At 29.3% G+C, this 18,986-nt stretch overlaps 4 protein-coding genes across 4 annotated transcripts; 2 read left to right on the top strand and 2 right to left on the bottom strand.

Moving 5' to 3' along the window:
• Nucleotides 1-3,423: 3,423 nt before the first annotated feature.
• LOC111034149 (nedd8-activating enzyme E1 catalytic subunit) lies at nucleotides 3,424-8,446 on the bottom strand. The gene is made up of 3 exons (XM_022315213.1): nucleotides 7,587-8,446; nucleotides 4,132-4,309; nucleotides 3,424-4,052 (listed from the first exon to the last, which is right to left on the bottom strand). The coding sequence occupies exons 1-3, from the start codon at nucleotides 8,193-8,195 to the stop codon at nucleotides 3,514-3,516; spliced, it is 1,326 nt and encodes a 441-aa protein (XP_022170905.1). The 5' UTR covers nucleotides 8,196-8,446; the 3' UTR covers nucleotides 3,424-3,513.
• On the top strand, nucleotides 5,874-6,969 carry LOC111034150 (39S ribosomal protein L23, mitochondrial). The gene is made up of 4 exons (XM_022315214.1): nucleotides 5,874-6,077; nucleotides 6,212-6,417; nucleotides 6,496-6,575; nucleotides 6,638-6,969. The coding sequence occupies exons 1-4, from the start codon at nucleotides 6,064-6,066 to the stop codon at nucleotides 6,800-6,802; spliced, it is 465 nt and encodes a 154-aa protein (XP_022170906.1). The 5' UTR covers nucleotides 5,874-6,063; the 3' UTR covers nucleotides 6,803-6,969.
• Nucleotides 8,447-9,195: 749 nt separating the features above from the next.
• On the top strand, nucleotides 9,196-10,590 carry LOC111034137 (hydroxyacyl-coenzyme A dehydrogenase, mitochondrial-like). The gene has a single exon (XM_022315192.1). It carries the CDS (start codon nucleotides 9,467-9,469, stop codon nucleotides 10,394-10,396), a length of 930 nt encoding a protein of 309 aa, XP_022170884.1. The 5' UTR covers nucleotides 9,196-9,466; the 3' UTR covers nucleotides 10,397-10,590.
• A 1,994-nt stretch (nucleotides 10,591-12,584) lies between these two features.
• Nucleotides 12,585-18,911, bottom strand: LOC111034138 (acidic leucine-rich nuclear phosphoprotein 32 family member A-like). Its single transcript, XM_022315193.1, has 7 exons — nucleotides 18,372-18,911; nucleotides 16,419-16,562; nucleotides 16,230-16,349; nucleotides 16,009-16,124; nucleotides 15,877-15,944; nucleotides 15,494-15,811; nucleotides 12,585-13,968 (listed from the first exon to the last, which is right to left on the bottom strand). The coding sequence occupies exons 1-7, from the start codon at nucleotides 18,417-18,419 to the stop codon at nucleotides 13,925-13,927; spliced, it is 858 nt and encodes a 285-aa protein (XP_022170885.1). The 5' UTR covers nucleotides 18,420-18,911; the 3' UTR covers nucleotides 12,585-13,924.
• Between the last annotated feature and the right edge of the window lie 75 nt (nucleotides 18,912-18,986).

The raw sequence follows: 18,986 nt of genomic DNA, 5'->3' as shown, positions 1-18,986 counted from the left end.
TGATAAAATAATGAAATATATATTAATTTATTAATGATGTTTGAACATTCTTAAAATTTCGATTCTAAAATAAGACTCATATTGGTGTTTATATAATGCATGTTAAGTCTTAACATAATAACTATTAAGTCTCATAATTTTTATTGGAAATTCATTATATTTATATAATTTATAATAAAGTTATACTTTAGGTAATGACTAATGAACCTACGGTAGTACGGTAGTCCGTAGATACTTATAGGATAATTAATTACTTGAATAGCAAATATCATGAAAAATCCTTACTTATATAGTTACAAATTTACAATAGTTACTTATAACTATAACATAAGTAAATTATTTATATAGGCTGACAGACCGACATACCGTCTTGGCTGAGGCAAGTTTGCTCGGAATCGTTTTTCGTACACAGGTTCCTATAATGGTATGTATGCAATAATATGTTATCGATTTCAATTTTAACACATACATGATACAGTTATTTACCTAAACAATGATTCAGGCCTCACTCCATCTTCTTCGGTGGATGGAAGGACGATTCCGAAAATTCCTAGATAAAATGTCATTCGTATACCTCACGGCTCACAAATCAGCCATAAAACATGTGCTCACTGGGTATTTGTGTTTTCAGCTCAACCTCTATCGCAATGACCAGCCTATACTGAATGTATACTGCTGCTGTGTGGAGGATACTGCAGCTGAACGCATACTGTTTAAATTTCCCACTCTGGGGTAGGTTCAGAGTGGACCTAAACATTCGACAGGGTTCGCTGATGTCCCCGATACCCTGTGCGGCTCGGTTTTTGAGGATCTAACAATTCTACCAGAGAACCAAGAAGACAGAGCTTTCTTTCGAGTAGAAGCTGAAGAGCCGTTCAGGATATTCTACAAAACGATGGAGAAGATCGTCATGAACAAATCAGAGGAGGAGGGAATCAGGCAGGTGGCAGAAAAGCCATGACCTCCAGTGAGGCCAGAAGTAGAACGCGAAGTCTAGGCTACATAAATATTATTGGCAGAGCCGTGTTTAGGAGGGAGGGGGAAATTTAATGGGATGTTGTTCCCCCGGGCGGCTGATTATGAGGGGGCGACAAATTTCAAATTAACCAACATTTTTAAAAATATACTTATATTTGGGTGTGATTTGTAAAACTGTTTGATGGAGAAAATTTTGAATTTTCATGTATTTAAGTTTCTTATAGAAAATCAGAACCAAAAATATGGAATAATATATATAATAATTTTACCGCCGTAGACGGTAGATTGGCGGAAACGGCAATCGAACCTTTTTTAAATTGGCGGAATCGGTCATTTCAAATTTTGGCAGAAACTGGGAAATCCCGCCCCAGGGCGACAAATTCCTAAATACGGATCTGAATATAGAATACATATAGTAATACATCTTTAGAACGGGAGCTGATTGGGAATAAGCAAACAATGGATAGGAGCCGTTTGGGATGCGCCGCTTTAGAAATATCGACTGACTGTTGTCTATTAGTAACCACTAAGAATCGTTTTTCGTACACAATGATTTATATTAAATTCAAATTTATCATATAGGCACCTACATTACAATGACTTAGGTACCTATTCAATGATGAGCCACGAGGAACATTTGCACCTACTTTCTGCCTTTTTAAAAATGATTTTTTTTTCTCAACATTTTATTCAACGGTTTATAAAATAAAAAATTAAATGAATAACTCAATGAATGTTCATTTTTATTTAAGAGCGTGAACATAAATAAACATGTTATTTTAAAAAAAAAGCGAACGTTAAAGACTTCGTTTTTTATGTATTGAATGTAAACATGAACGAATTAAATTTTGAGCCCCGAGATCCGCGAGCGGCAAACACTGGATTTTTTAGCCACATTATAGGTATTCATTACCTAACTCATATTATGCTTATCAGAAAGATGCATATCTCCCCCCTCCCACAGTCCTACCACACGGTAGACTTTAGGACCACGGAATTTTTATCCTCGAAATGAAAGTCTCTAGAGTCTATAGATGCAGCAATTGTGTTGAAATATTTCAATTCAAATCACAGGAAACTATGACATGTATAATTTAAATTATTCTATACATGTCCAACGAACTTTACACACATTAATTCATTCAAATTATTGAAATATGTGTTCGAAACTCAACTATATGACTATAGGAGGAACAAATATTGTCTGAGAAAGGACATTTTGGAATATACACACGTAATATTTATTTTTATTAATTTGATGTAAAAAATACATTTATAAATGGCATTACAAATTCTAACACTTGAATAGTTTAAACAAACTGAACATTTGGGTATCTATTCATAGCGGTTCTTCAAAAATCAAAATCAAAATAGCAATATGATTATTTGATAAAGCAAATATTGATGTATAACATGAATGCCATTACACACAAAAATACCAGAAAAGACTACATTGTTGATAATAAACCTAAATTGTTTACTTTGTCTCAAAAATCAGAAAAAAATATAATAATTTATTGAAACAAGGTACTGAAATTAGAATAGTTATGTATATTAATAAATAAAATATAATAGGTAAGCAATGTTTGTGTTAGTGTGAGTATAAGCTTCCACATCTAAGTTTATTACACTTATGGTTCTAAAATTTGGTACATAGACAATTCTATACCCAAAGATGTGTATTTCAAAGTCAACCTTTTAATTTTGCATTTTTAAGGGACAATTAATGTTCCCACAAAAAGTTGAACAACATTTTTCACGTTTCCCATAAAAATAAATACTGTTTTGTTGATATAGGATTGTCATTATTTATGAAAATATTATATAATTATATTATATAATTTTATTATAAAAAGTTATTGAACTAGTATGAAATTTCAGACCTATATTTTATATTTGGTCAGAACCACCCAAATGACTGTTCAAAATATATATAGTTTGGATATAATGGAGTTTGAGACAGAGTATATCCACTGGCATTATTTAATTTGCCACAAGCAGCACCGACCGTGCAAGATCAGCTAGTTGATAATAAAAATAATATTTTTAATTTTAATAATAATATAACAGTTTCTTAATTTTTATAGGTTTATGTTATTATATTTTCTGGGGAAAAATGTCCTAATGTAATGCCATCATACTACTTATTATAATAGTCTACTGTAATCAAGTCAGTAAATCTGGCCATTATCTTGGTTTTTATAATTAATAGTTTGAACTGAATGATATATAACGAGATGTTTTTTAGAAATTAATATACTCAAATGCATGATGTTCAAACTTTAAAATGTTTATTTTTGTCATTAAATATTTTTTTTGATAGTTAGAAAACAACCAGATGAAATATGGAACACAACTCCTATATAAAAATTGGATTTTAAAATAATAATAGTTGGTTGATTAACAGTATACAATTTAAATAAATAGTAAATAATGATAAAAATCTGTAATATACTGAAAAGTTTAATGTTTATAATAATTGTATTCAAATATTTATTACAGAATATTATTAAAGTAAAAAATCAAACAAGTATATTATTCCATACTAACACAGTTGTTCTTGATTTTAAGAATAATTTCAAAAGCTCTAGGGTTTGTAATATCAGCAACTAATAATTTACATCCATCAGCAATGCCTAATTGTTCAAGTGTCATTTTTAGATTTGGCCTAGTTTTTAATTCAATGGAAGGCACATTTGGCATGTACAGTGTTTTCCTTTTCCCATCCAATTCTACAGTGAGTGCAGGGTTCTTCATCTGATACTGTTGGTGTTCACCAAGTATTTCAATTATTTTTTCCAGCCGCATATTTGTGTCATCGATATCAAGATATTTGGCTTTATATGGACTGCAAGTAATACAATCAGGTTTGCGTTCGGCTTCATATGTGTAGGTGTATATACCATCAGCATCATTGAACACAGCATAATTATTTAATAATGGACAGCAGCTAGTAGCCACTTTGAAAGCCTCCGTAACACAAGCTGCAGCTATCACAGCGTTTGTTGATGCTACAGCTGGTATTATATTTTTAATAACACCTTGAACTAATCGATAATTAACTCCATTTATTCCTAATGTACAAAGAAATATTTTATGATTAATAATCAATTACTTACTTAGATATAATTAATTTAAAATTTAAATACTTACCAAATTCATCAGCACGTTCAAGGGATTTTTCATAAATCCAACTAATGTGAATTGGATCATCTGTATCAATGTTAGAATCAAATGGGTTTTCTTTTGGCCATTGTATTAATTTCACATACTCTATACAATGTTCAGGTAAACGAGGTGTACTTGCTATGGTACATAATGGATAAGTCACCTATAAATAAATGTATGGTTAATATTACTGCTTTTTTAAAATTCTGCCCATTAACAAATAATTACAAACAAATTTATAAATTTATTGTATACATGAATTTGAATTCAAGGACAACATCCTTTTTATAGAATAATTTTTTAACTAATGAGGAATAGAAAGGTGCAATATTGAAATCTATTGAATTAAAAGACACCAGACTTAACTTGAATTGATTCTTTGTAGACATTCCCGATACAGTCTATAACCACAACTAAGTATAAAATCCTCATAAAAATTATATTAAAAACCTGTACATTTTTTTTTTCAAACAATGGATACCTAGGTCCTAGATTAATACTGTATAAATCAAATATGTCTTTGGACATTTTAAAATGTATTAACCATTTTAATAGATACAGAATTTCATACTACATACAAATGGCTTCATAAAATACCTTGCAAGTGTACTGAATCAAACATTCAACAATGATAAAGATTAGAGATACCTACAGCCAAAAGTTTAAAAAACAAAATTTAAGTGTTCAACAGAAACCATATTCAAAGGTTAATCTAATGGGGTTAAAAAAAAATAACAATTAATTTTTGGATACAAGGAATATTTACAATATGTGTATATCGGCATGAGAAGTAAATGAGATAAATTTACAATGTACACAATAAATTAACTATAATATAACATGAGGAAAGAGACTATTTAAAACTATTTTGTTTTTATAATTTATTATAAAAATACACAATCTGTAAATATTATTATACAATAAGGGTATATGATGGAGGTGACATGGCTAGAGTGGCAGGAGATAAGAAGCAGACCATTGGAGGCGCTTAAGGGTAGGGAGTTTATTTTAATGTGCTAGCAAGAGAGAGTGAGATTGAATACAAAATTAAGGGGAAATAGAGGTACATACAATTTTATTTAAGTAGGTCACCTACCTGGGTTAAGATGCCTTTTGATGTCACTAGGAATAGCGTTAGTGGATAGCTCGGAAATCAGGGGATTATAATAGCTGTGGAGCTTGGAGTTTGCAGAAAGTTTTTGCGACGTTTTGGACTGTTGGAATGGCTAGATCTCTTTGTCGAGTGACGTTAGATACATAGTAGGGGGGGTTTAGGTATTTGGCGGAGATATTTTGATTGGAAGACTTGGATTTTGTTTAAGTTGGACTTTTTGGTTGCACTCCAGAGTTGGATACCGTATGTCTAGATCGGTTTGAGTAGGAGTTTGTATAATAGTAGCTTGTTTTTTTAAGTTAATGTGAGAAGATAACGTAATTGGCGAGAGCGATTATCCAAGGCAAGTTTTTCATTGTAGGTGATTTAATAATTAAACTAATAAATTGAAGATATAAATGTTTAATCATAACTTTAGTGGTCTATCTTTATTCTGAACAATTTTTACTAAATCCTGTGTGCATTTTGAATTGAAATAGGGAAATTCAAAATTGCCGCATTTAGTAATAATACTGCTCAAGGAGGTTATATAATATACAAAATGCAAGGCCTAAATTACTGATAAGTGATAATACGTATCAGCTAAAAAATCTAATATTATCATCACATTATCACACGCATTATTGCATGAATGCATATTGCTGGGTGGCGGGTGCACAATATAAAACACAAGCTAGGTATAAAATAATTTTTAAATGTTTAGAAAATAATAATTACTTATTGGCTTATAGCAATTAAATTTTTAATAAAATTAGAAAAGGAGTTTGTTTTATCTTAAAAGGTGCATTTAAAAACTATACATCATGTCTACCAGATGGTATGTATACAATAGAATTAAGAAATAAATTGATAATTATATGAGTACAAGTGTTTGGTAAAATAAATCAATATATTATTTTAATGCTGGTTTAGTTTTATAAAATTGAATTAAATATTTAATAAATGTTGCAGGTATCCACTTTATCAAAGAGGCAATCCTCAACTACGTATTTTTTTGCCAAATTTTTGGATGAAATTAGTGCGACCGGAAGAAAAACAACCAAAAAATGTAGTTCAATTTATGGTACCCACTGGAATGACAAATTATGATATAGAGAATTATTTAGAAAAAATTTATAAAATTAAAGTTATTAAAGTTGAATCCAGTATTGAAAATGGTAAAATCTTAATGAAATATTTATTAATATAGAAAATACACCAATATGTTTATATGTTTATAATAAAATATGTAACAGGTAAAATGAAAAGAGCAATTTTGAACAAATACGGGCCTATTGTAAAGGAAGATGACTTCAGACGAGCATTTGTTACAATGGCAAGCAACAACTTTAAACTAAATTTAATTATTAGAAGTTAATTTTAATTTTAATTTTGTAGCCTAGAGATCAAGAATTTGAATTTCCTGAAGTATGTACTTCAGAAGAATTTAAAAAACGTGCCTCTGAGGATGAAAAATCAAGCCAAGCTAGCCAAGATTTGTACAAAGACTATTTGAAGAAACAAGGGAACCGTCCTGGATTACCTGGCTGGTTTTCTTTTTAAGAATCATTCATACATTTGTAACCATGTAAATAAATAGCATACCTATGTCTATTCTGAAATTATTAGAATTAGCAGTTTTATTAATAGTTTAAAAAATGTGTAATTTTAATTCATAGAATAAAATTAATGTATTCAGATTATTTTATATTAAATAATATCAACATTAATTTGTTTGTTCATAAACTAATTTCCTTTGGTACACACTTTAGTCAAGACAAATTTTGGAATTTGCTATGTTGCTAGTAAATGTTAATATTATAGTGATTATATTAATATTTCATATTTGCAATTAAAAAATTAAATCATTGACAAGGTTTTAACAATATTGGTGTTCCAATTAATATTTATAACACAATATCACAACTATAGTCCATCAATAGACAGTAGTATTAGGTGTATACACTATATATAATATCATAAAATGTAGTACACAAAAATGATTTGATGATTAAGTATGTTTATCAATATTTATTTTAAACTACAATAGTTGTGTTTTTATCCCAATTTTTTTTTAAAATTAATTAAAACGTTCTATTTTAAGGTAAGGAAGTATTTATTAAGGTCTAAGGACAAGTTTTATATTTACTGTATAAGAATCTGTAATAGGAATTAAAGGATTAAGATAGTGCAATCAGAACAATTTTTTTAAAAAACTGAATTATAAAATATTTACATGCTACAGCCAGCATTAAGAAAAATATTTACTTGAAAATTGAGCTTCCTCTGCACATATAAACGAAATAACTTAAAAACTAATGATTATATTTTGAATAAAACATATTACCTGAGGTGGAAATAAGTCTAGGGTGCAATCAATACAAGGTGTGATTCCAGGTATTATAACACGCACATTGCCTTTGAAACCTTCAGTGCCGCCATCAATCAATGGTATTACTGTGGAATTGTCAAGTTCCTGGTTGTCATCGTATGATAGCAAAGATATAAGCATTCCATTAATCCATCGACGAGCAACAACAGAATCAAGACCACACACTACAAAATGAAAATTCCTGTAGAAATCTTCGCTCTTGTCTTGTATTTTACAATGATGAGGTGTAACACGACATGTAGGAACACGTTCGTTTATAAATTTTGCTGCAACCTCTGCTTTGGAACTGTTTACATCTTTCTTACGGAACAAAAACTGACGATTTAGATTAGACAAGTCTATTGTGTCCATATCTATAACATGTACGTCACCAAATCCCATCATTGCAAGATCTTTAAGTAATTCACAGCCCAATCCACCAGCGCCAACCACAAGCAGTTTACATGAATTTTGTAAAAATTCTAATATGCCTGTGCCAGGTTCAAAATCAGGATGACAGAACGGACTGGAACGTTCCAAGATCTTCTTCAAATGACTCCATCTTTTGTGATCACTGTCAGACATTGTGATATTTTTGAATTGAATTGCTAGATTTCTTCACGTAATTATAATTTAAAAATAATTTCAATACTTTATGAACAGAAGAAGTGAAGGAAATTGGTAAAAAATAATATTTTAAAGCACCATGAAGTATAATATATTGAAGTCCAATGTATCACTGTCAGTGATTGTTTATAGTTTATAATTTATATTTACGATTATAAACAACTTCTTTAATCTTTAATTCTGTTCAATCGTGTTTATAATATATTAATCAGTGATATTATAATAATTCAAAGCCGGTGTTTACTGATAAAAAATATTTGAATTATCTGATAAACACTTGGGATTTATTTCAGTCTGGTTTTTCTTTTTACATTTATTAATCTTTTATTTTCATTATGTACGATACAAGTACATGCAACTTGATTTATAAATTTCTTTTTCTTAAATATTCAACCAATTATTTAATTTAAATTGCATTTGGAATTTATTCTTTAATAGACGATATTATTATTTGTATTGAACGTTTTAAACGGTTAGGCTGGACAGAATAAAAATAACAGTGCAGCTACTTAATATTTTATATTAACATAATTTATTTAAATTTTAAACTATAAACTATTTTGGTTTTTGTCATATTACGCATTTCAAATCATGAACCATGTTTCAAACAGACCAATAATTCTATCATTTATTAATTATAGCTTCCTACTTTTACAAAATCAAAAAAAAATTAAATCGTATTATTTTTGAATATTTTTATTCTGATACTATTTATGATTTGAACACCGACTGATACCTTCCAATTCAAATAATAAATTGGTAATTTTTGGCTATTAAAAAAATAAGTACATATTATTATTTATTAATTTAGTTTTACAATTTGTATTAAAACCCCTTGATAAGTAATAAATAGGCAATTAAATATGCAGTATTGCAGTTATCATATTCTGACCGGAAGACAAACCGTGATAAGTATACATCATAATCATGGTCAATGGTCATAATCTACAGGAGTAGCCTCGCAAGTCGCAGCTGTACCACGCAACACACTATTTTTTTAATAGTAAGCTACACTGGTAATTTATCGAGTTTATTCAAGTTTAATACTATAAGTAATAATTATAGTGTATTAGTGTTCACTGTTCACATTCAAGTCTCACTAGTCACTACCTATATCGACGGTGACATTGTGCCAAGGTAAATTTTATCATATATTTCCTTCTTCCGGGTTCGTTTGTATTTTACATCTTATTATATTTTCTCAAAAAGCCTGCTCAAAAGTTATAAAAATGTCGTGTCTAAGTGTAATTTCTCGTAACTTCTCAAGTTCTTCTGTAGCTCGTGCAGCTATTAAAAATGTTACCGTTGTCGGAGGTGGTTTAATGGGCTCTGGTATCGCCCAAATATCTGCTCAAACTGGTCACAATGTGACAATTGTTGAGCTCAACCAAGAAGTTTTAGACAAAACTCATAAGAGCATTCAACAGAGCTTACAAAGAGTCGCTAAAAAGGTTTACAAGGAAAAACCGCAAGAAGGTGAGAATTTCGTTTCAGAAACTTTATCAAGAATTAGTACTTCCACAAACATAGCTGATGTAGTACAAAGTTCAGATTTGGTGTTGGAAGCCATTGTTGAAAACTTATCTATCAAACACAAACTCTTTAAGTCTATAGATGACATAGCACCAGCAAAGACTATATTTGCTTCCAATACATCATCACTGTCTATCGGTGAAATTGCAGCTGTATGTAAGAGGAAGGACAAATTTGCCGGTTTACATTTTTTTAACCCTGTACCAGTGATGAAATTATTAGAAGTTGTCAGAACTCCAGAAACATCTGACGAAACTTATGAAAAATTAATGGCTTGGGCAAAAGCTATTGGTAAGACAGCCATTACTTGTAAGGACACTCCTGGATTTGTAGTCAACAGACTTCTTGTTCCATTGATAGCTGAAGCGATAAGAATGATGGAGAGAGGTGATGCTTCTCCTAAAGATATCGACATAGCCATGAAGTTAGGTGCAGGACACCCAATGGGACCTATTGAATTGGCTGATTATGTTGGACACGATACTACTAATTCAATTTTAGGCGGATGGCATGAAAAATTCCCTGAGAATCCATTGTTCAACCCACTACCATCGTTACAGAAATTGGTTGGTGAAAAAAAATTGGGTGTCAAGACTGGCGAAGGATATTATTGTTATAAGAAATAATATTCTTCTTTATAACTATTGTTTGGGGGCAGAAATATATTATTGTTTTAATTTTATTTGTATACTTATTAAATTTGTAGTAATGATTGAAAAATCAAATTATTTTTGTATTGGCACTTACCTATTGTTTTATTTAAATATAAAGCAAAATCTAACAAAATGTTAATATGTTCATCAGTTTTAAATATATATATATCTGTTTTAAATGAATAGATTTGCATTGTTTTTTTAAGAATATTTATACCTTAAAACTGAATTTATGTATACAATTGAAATTATGAAAAATATGCATCAAGTATGATTAGTGAAAACTAGTAAATAATAATTAAATGTAATTTTCATCAGCATAATAATGAATAGTTGACATGTAAGTCAATTGTTTAACTACTAAAGAGATTGCACGTGTAGTTTTTACTATAGATTCATTTCTACTTACGGACTAGCCAAACAATTATATTTTTAGCTAAAATTGGAATACTATACATTTTTTTTTTTTTGATTACTTAATTCCTCAACTCAACTAATACTTAAAATTAGTCCATAATTAACTGAAAAAATATACTAATATCATAACACCAGTTACCATTGGAGAATAAAAATCTGGGAATACCAGAAAATGGACATTTCTAGTTACCAAAAAAATTAATAAGGAATATTATTTTCATCAATTATGTGTATTAAATTCATACAAACAATTTCCTGAATGAATTAATTTTTTTTGAGACCACGCCACAATATGCTTAGTTCAACATTTATTTTGGATAAAATCAAGTGGTCATCTGTTAGTATGATTTTATATTTATTTGATTTGTGGAAAATGATTGCATGGTGCCGAAAATAAAAAAATCATCTGACACGAGATTAGAACATTTATCATCTATTCACTAAGTGTTAATAAATACTCATTTTTTTCTTTGATATGTAACTTGAATAAGAACACAACAATGAGCAAATTTTGGTGATTGGTTTTACCTTACATTTTTTAAACATATTTTGTTGGAAAAATTTAAATCAACATAGCAGTATTTTTTTTTTAATGCTGTAAAACAGCATTTTCATGTATAATTTTAATACTTTACAATTTTGAAGCAAAGTTAAACAGAAATAACTTAAATAAGAAGTTTAACAATGATGTATAATAAACATTGTCTTATAAACATTACTTAAATATTAATTTGAATAATAATATTACTTAACACATGTACAACTGAAGATTGCAATTGAATGCATTAAAAAATAGTTATATAAATATATATATATATATATATTGTAATCTAGTATAAACAGTTTATTTTATTTTATGTCTACCAAAATAAATTAAACTAAAACTTTTATAACAACAATAACAAAAAGGTTTGTCATAATATAAAGTAGTTAGTGGTAAATTAAAATAGTTAAAAATAAAATATAATAAAATGATGTGCTGTTAACGCTTATGAGATGACACATTGATTCTCTTGTGACCAGAATTCTTGTAATATTGTTTATAATTTACACACAGAAAAATCAAATGAAACAAACATATTACAAGTTAACATGACTATCTTAATAATTATTTTCTATGCAATACCAGTGTTTCCCAACCTTTTTGATATGGTAACCTGTCATTAGAACGTTCTGCCAGAATATCCATTAAACAATTTTGGTGTATTGTTATACTGTAATATGTTCTAGTATAATCATAACATTTTGTATTGTAATGTTTGCAATCCCTTAAGAAAATTTTGCTATCCAAATTTGGTTGGCAAACACTGCTGCACCACACATAAAAAACATTCAAAAAGTATGTTATTATTTTACAAACCATCGTTCATTAAGTATTTAAATTTAACTGTTAGTGTTTGAAAACAACATCAAAAATGTTAAGTAACTGTTGACAGTAAACTGTAAATATTTTACACATACATTACAATAGAATCAACATTATTACAATATCCAAATCATTAAAAAACATTTTGCACCATATATTTTACTTTAGATATTTTAAGAAATTGTAAATTTTACTAATTTACAACTTGGGATGAACATGTTATAATTGATACTTTGTTAATATGTTGTTGAAGTGTTAACAAAAGGTTATATTCACTAAAATATAATTGTATTATTGAGCTTTGTATACAAAAACATGTATATTATGTTATTCAAATATTAGAATTTTTGATAAGATCATAAATAATATTTCATCTAATATATTATAAAAATATTTATTTACACTCGAGAACATCCAAAGATTTACTTCTTCCTTTAATATTATAATTTGTTTGATTTTAATACACAATATAATATGTAAATAATTCATACATAGGGCGTAAGAAATATAGAGCATACAAATGTACAAACTGGGGTGGTGGAATACTATGCACTATTTAAATTGTGTTTTAAAATTATTAATTCTTGATAACATTGTTAAAAATGTATATGTAACTATTGAAAATTAACTAATGTACAAAAGCCAAGTTATTGGAATGCAAATATTGAGGTATAAATATCAGTAACAATAAATAAAATAAACAATTATTATTACCAAAAATTATGAACAATTATTTATGATGCAACAGTCTTACAATTAAAATACACTATTGAGGAATTAATGAAAAATGAAAAACAAAAATATGACACATATTACAACTATAAATGAATGAGTAACGTATTATAATTTTGAATAAAAACAATTGTCATTGATATAATATATAATATATTAAAACAGTTATAAAAAATCTATAACATACATTTTTAATTTAACTATATATGTTTACCATTCTTAAATACTATTTGCAGTAAAAATTATTTTAAACATAACTTATACTCACATATTAATACAAGTGATAGTTTTCAAAAAATTAAAAATAAAGGGTAGTTATCAACAGTTGAAATATTTAATAAATGTATTATATAATTATTCCACCAACCAGTAACTATTAACTTTTAAATACTCAATAATTCTTATACCCTGTACAACACTACCTATATTATTTTATTACTTTGAGAATTTTAATTTTTAAATTCATACTGACAACAAAAATAATCAGTCACATAAAGTTAAAAAAAAAAAAAATAAAAATAATAATAATAGTTAATAACTTAACTGTGACAAATAAAAATATATATATATTTATAAACACACAAATAACTTATTATTTGGTCTTCAGATACAATATGAATTACAACGGGATCATCAAGTTGTATAAACATTCCATAGATGTTCAAAAATAGACTTAAAAAAATATGTCTTTAAAACAATTTTGAAATAAAAAAAAAAAGCCAACCCAAGTAAATGAATAAAGTTTTACTGGGCAAATCCAAAGTCATAGCTGTGTTGAGAAAAAATTGAAAGGTATAATAACATTATTAAATTCAAAAAAAGTTAAATGTTTTGCGTGGTACAACATGAAAATATGTCTATTAAAACAATCAATTTACAAATAAAATAATAAAATGGTTTTAAGTTGGTACTTAAAAATAAATGTGGGGACATATACATACAATTTGTTCCACTTCAAGTAACAATAATTAAAAACGTTCAATAGGTTAATCATCAAGTTTTCTCTTTTTCCCTCTAGTATCTTGTGAATCTGTAAATATTAATTTTTATTATGATTGATGAATGTTTATGATTATTAAATAATGGATTGATATGTAAAACATAATACAATGATGCATAGAACATAAGGACAATGACATAATAAGTTAGCTAAATGTTCCTAAATGAACAGCATTAAATGACAGATATTTTAAGTAAATTTTTATTTGATTTTATTAACAGTATAGTATTGTTAAGAATAGGCTGCCGCAACTAGTGCAGATTATTTTATAAAATTATATACCTACTGTGAAAAGCTTATGAGTGAGTGTTAAATAATTTAAATGTTTAATGGCAAATACCTAATTGTTTAATATACAATTTTAAGTAGTTTAACATTGTTTTGTGTAATCAATACTATGGGGGGTATTTTAGAACACCTCAATTAAATAATTGGGAGGATTAAAATTCATTACTTTAAAACCTTATAACAGTACCGTAGACCCCGCTTACAAGACTCACACTGAGACCAGCACAAAATGCTGAAAATAAAAATTTTTAACCAACTTTTTTTTGCTACTAGTATACATTATTAATTAAATAAAATACATAGATACATACACAATAATAAATGCAATTAATTTAAAATGCAATAAAATGTGTTGTATGAAATAGTATATGGTAGTGATCTTCTACTTTTTTGACTCATAAACCACAATTTTTTATAAATAAATGTTCAAGACCCATGTCAACTTTGAATGAAAAAAAGGATTTAGCTGCTAGTTTTTAGTAATTTCCCACGTTTAAGTATGGTCAAAATATTTCCAAAGAAGTTTCAATTAACATTTGTTTAGGTTTAAAATCACAAGTAAGTTCAATTTTTATATTTTATGTCAGTAGACATTTTAACTGTAAATGGTTGTTCAATCCATTCATAACTTATTCAAATTAATAATTTTTAGTATTATTTTTATTTTTAAAAAAGAAAACTCGTCACAACCCACCAATTGAAAACCACTGGTATATGGCATGATTAGAAATCAGTAATAATCAATTAAAAAAAGTATATTTTCTACAATTTTTTTTTTTACAAAATTTGAGTCTTAGAAGCGACTGAGTCTTTCACGCGGTGTCTACTGTATAACATTTTTTTATTTTTCTATAGACTGATCTTACACAACAATTATAAAATCAATGTTAAAGCTATGCCAAGTTAACTTTAACATATAATTAGCTATAATTGTATGGAATAAAAATATTAAATATGCTCTACATAGCAATGATAAAATATTGTATAAATACAGAATGCAACAAAATACAATATTTTAAAACATAATAATGATATAATTTTCTTCACTAGTAAGTTAAAAATCAGATTATTGGGAAAATTAATTAAGTCCTATTGTGCAGTATAGTGATCAATATCGAAAAGAAATAAATATCACCATATTCATAAAAAAATATATATTGATTTAATTTCTGTCCATCTATCATCTTGTTTGAAAACATTTGTCCATGCCTATACAAATATCGAATAAGACAAATTTAGGTTAGCTAATAAAAAAGTAAATACGTACCATTAGCAGCTTTAGCATCGGCTTCACCTGCATCATCATCACTTTCATCAGTAGAATCTTGATCTACACCATCTTCTTCATCTAATACATAATCATTTCCTTCGCTTTCTTCATCAATATCATCTTTTAACAAAGCTTCCAAACCTGCTTCACCATTTTCATATGATTGATCAGAAGATTGATCAGACGATTGATCGTCAGTATACAAATTTTCCTTTTCAACTTCATCACGGTCAACAACATCATCATCTTCATCATCATCGTCATCATCATCATCATCATCGTCGTCGTCATCGTCACCTTCACCTTCTTCTTCAGCTAAATAATTAATTATCCATCTTAATACAAACATTATTAATAAACATGCACTTTGTCAATTTTACCTTCAGATTCTGAATCTTCTTCATCACTGTCACCGGCCATATCATGTTTTCCATTGAAATAAGTATCTCTAAAATTATAAATATTTAAATTCAACATGATATAAACTGTGGATAGTAATAATTAAATCATACCCATCTAAACATTTAATAGACTTGGCAAAATATTCTATTACATATTCTTTGTACCCTTCTTCTTTAGTTACTTCATTGTTAGATAAATCCAAATATTTAAGACGTTTTAAAGATTTCTATATATACATATATATAACAAAAAAAATACAGAATATTATATACTATATTAAATTTCAAATGTTGGTAAAATTTTTTGTTGTTGCTAGTATCAATGATATTACCAATGGATCAATTGATTCAATATCTTTCAATTTATTTTGGCTGAGATTCAACGATTTGAGATTAGTACAACGACTGAGGTTTTGAAGACTATTGGAAATTCGATTTTCACTGACATCCAACTAAAAATAATTTAATAACAATAAAATAAATGGCAAATTATAATATTTTAATTTAATAGTACAACTTACAAAAACAAGCGAAGGCAATGCTGGAAAACCTTTTAAGCTTGTTAAACCAACATTGATTATACTAAGACTGCGTAAACCAACATATTCATCTGTAAGGCCAACAATTGCAGTGCTACGACAATCATCCAAAATCAATTGATCTATCTAAACAAATTAAAAAAATACACAATTTATTGAAAATATAAGTTTTAAATGTTTAAATAAAATCTCAGTATAGATGAATACAATATAATGCTATACTTTGAGCAATTTCACAAAAAATAATCACTATTCAGTACCTACTAGTTACTACCTAATGATTAAATGGAATATATATATTTATTTTTGAGGGACTAGTTATAAAATACTTAAAATAGCATAAAAGCATAAAATGATTTTTTAGGCATATCTCTAAGATGGCAATCTAACACTGATGGTAATTTTTAAAAAGTAGCGTGTCAAATCACAGTTTATTTGAAGAAAAAGGAGGATTCACTTATAAAAAAGTAAAATTGAGAACAATTTATTCAGTTTAAAAAAAAATGACACAGAAATTCAATGAATTATTTTTATACAATACCAATTAATAACAAACATTGGAAAGGGGGCCTAGACCCCGACAATTAAAATTATTTATTGATTTTACTTTCAACCCTACCTAAAGACTTTAATTCAATCAAATCTTTGCTTATAAGAAGGCGCTATTTAGATGTTTTGGGAAACTTGAAAACTTTTTGTTTGGGAATACACCTAAAAATTATCAAACACCAAATTTTAAAACCAATCAACTATAATAATCAAAACATATGTATTATCCATATTGCTCATAGTGACCATTTAAAAAGTATTTCAAGTTACTTATTGGTACCTAGACTTTATTCTTCTTCAGACATTGATTAACAACTCTAAGTGAGTTTGAACAACTATAATTTATTTTAATTATCTTCGGACAATAAATTATGCAAGAGATAATAGTGTACACAAAAATGTAAAGACCTACACTATAGTCACTAGTCAGTGAAAAATTGAACGGATAAACATGATGTAGGGGATTGAAATATTATAATATTGCGCTACTATTGAGGGTCAGCGCCACGCATAATATAATATGTACAAATAAATATTATTATAGTCGTGTAGTTTTTTAATTTATCAATAATTCGGAATATTAGATCGATCGATCCAATAAACGCATTTGAAGTGAAAAAACACTGGGCGACGAGGTATTTAAAATTTAAACATGGCCGCCGGCCAAATTACCCCCCTTACCGCTCCCCCACAAAAACATGCGAGCACACGCGCCGACGCGCACACAGTAAGTAGTAGGTACACGGTCACCCGCGAGTCTCGACTCGAATGCTCGATGGCGTTTGCGCGCCCGCGCACGGCGCACGGCGCACACACACAGACACCTGTCCATCCAATCGCTTTCGTCGTTATGTCGATAGCTTAATTAAAACCGTCTCGACGAAGGCGCATCGTCGATTAATATCTTTTTATAATAACAAAAAATAAAAATATATTAATACGTATAACACGAAAACGGAGGTTACGCCGTACACTTAACCGCGCGGCAGTTAGCGACAATTTTCAAACGGCGTAGAACACCGTTCCGACCAGAAACATCTGGAGATAAATAACGAAGACCAAACCGCTAATAATTTCAAAAACTTTCGCACCCCAAGATAAATAACACATAGTGTCTCGATATTACACATTATTAATTGAACGGAAGGACTTGTAATGTGTTCTTATTATTGAAAGTATTCCCGCCGTCGATACCATTTCAATCGATTTGCGCGCGGTTCAAGTTCAACACGCCGCCAGCAGTGAGCACGCACACGCACACTCACACACGCATACACGCATACAAGCATGCCGGACGGCGGCAAGAGATCGCGCGCGCGTTGTACGAATTTGAAAAATACATGTTTGACGAACACGACTAAAAACTTAAACTAAGTTCATTTTTACCTCTTCGGCGTTCCGGCCGCGTTTCTCCAGTTCGATTCTCTTCTCCATGCCGGTGTCGGTGTCGGCGTCGGGGTCCGTCGTGGCGATTATTTTACTATATGCCTGAAGTGCAAAACACGAAAGCCGGCGATCCACGTACGGGACGACGGCTGTCAGGGGGGGATGGCGGGTGTATAAAGTCTCACACGTTCGAAAGTCGAAACACCGTTGTCCTAGGGTACGACGACGGAATTATGATTGCGAGAGCGGCAAAGCCGATGGATCGAAAAGCTCAACGACAAGTACACACGCCTCGTCGGTCGACGAGTGGACAGGCGCTTTTCCGGTCTCGGGAACCGGTCGATTTGAACGAATAAAAAAACGTTCCTCTGAACCGTTGTGGACAAAACGCGAAATCGTTGCGGCCCTAAACGGTGGTCGGAGAACAAGCAATGCACAACAGTACAACACACGTACACATACACACACACACGGGAGAGGGATAACAATAATGCGATACCTACTACTGTCACAGAGCAAGTGCGAATGCGTAAAACACGACGTTCACTCGCTTAGTCGCGTCACACGCACACATCAACATAAATACACACAACAGACTATAGCCACTAGCGCCTG

The sequence above is a fragment of the Myzus persicae genome, unplaced genomic scaffold, assembly GCF_001856785.1.
Source record: "Myzus persicae strain clone G006 unplaced genomic scaffold, MPER_G0061.0, whole genome shotgun sequence".
Taxonomy (NCBI): domain Eukaryota; kingdom Metazoa; phylum Arthropoda; class Insecta; order Hemiptera; family Aphididae; genus Myzus; species Myzus persicae.
This window is presented reverse-complemented; position numbering and strand designations above follow the sequence as displayed.

Excerpts from the sequence above, each read along its gene's own strand:
- LOC111034149 (XM_022315213.1), bottom strand. The coding sequence starts at position 8,195 with ATGTCTGACAGTGATCACAAAAGATGGAGTCATTTGAAGAAGATCTTG. Across the intron at positions 4,310-7,586 it reads TAGACTTATTTCCACCTCAG|GTGACTTATCCATTATGTAC; the intron begins GTAATATGTTTT and ends ATTTATTTATAG. Across the intron at positions 4,053-4,131 it reads TGAACGTGCTGATGAATTTG|GAATAAATGGAGTTAATTAT; the intron begins GTAAGTATTTAA and ends TTTGTACATTAG.
- LOC111034150 (XM_022315214.1), top strand. Across the intron at positions 6,418-6,495 it reads TGAATCCAGTATTGAAAATG|GTAAAATGAAAAGAGCAATT; the intron begins GTAAAATCTTAA and ends AATATGTAACAG. Across the intron at positions 6,576-6,637 it reads GACGAGCATTTGTTACAATG|CCTAGAGATCAAGAATTTGA; the intron begins GCAAGCAACAAC and ends TTAATTTTGTAG.
- LOC111034138 (XM_022315193.1), bottom strand. The coding sequence starts at position 18,419 with ATGGAGAAGAGAATCGAACTGGAGAAACGCGGCCGGAACGCCGAAGAG. Across the intron at positions 16,125-16,229 it reads TTGAATCAATTGATCCATTG|AAATCTTTAAAACGTCTTAA; the intron begins GTAATATCATTG and ends ATGTATATATAG. Across the intron at positions 15,945-16,008 it reads TCTATTAAATGTTTAGATGG|AGATACTTATTTCAATGGAA; the intron begins GTATGATTTAAT and ends TTATAATTTTAG.
- LOC111034137 (XM_022315192.1), top strand. The coding sequence starts at position 9,467 with ATGTCGTGTCTAAGTGTAATTTCTCGTAACTTCTCAAGTTCTTCTGTA.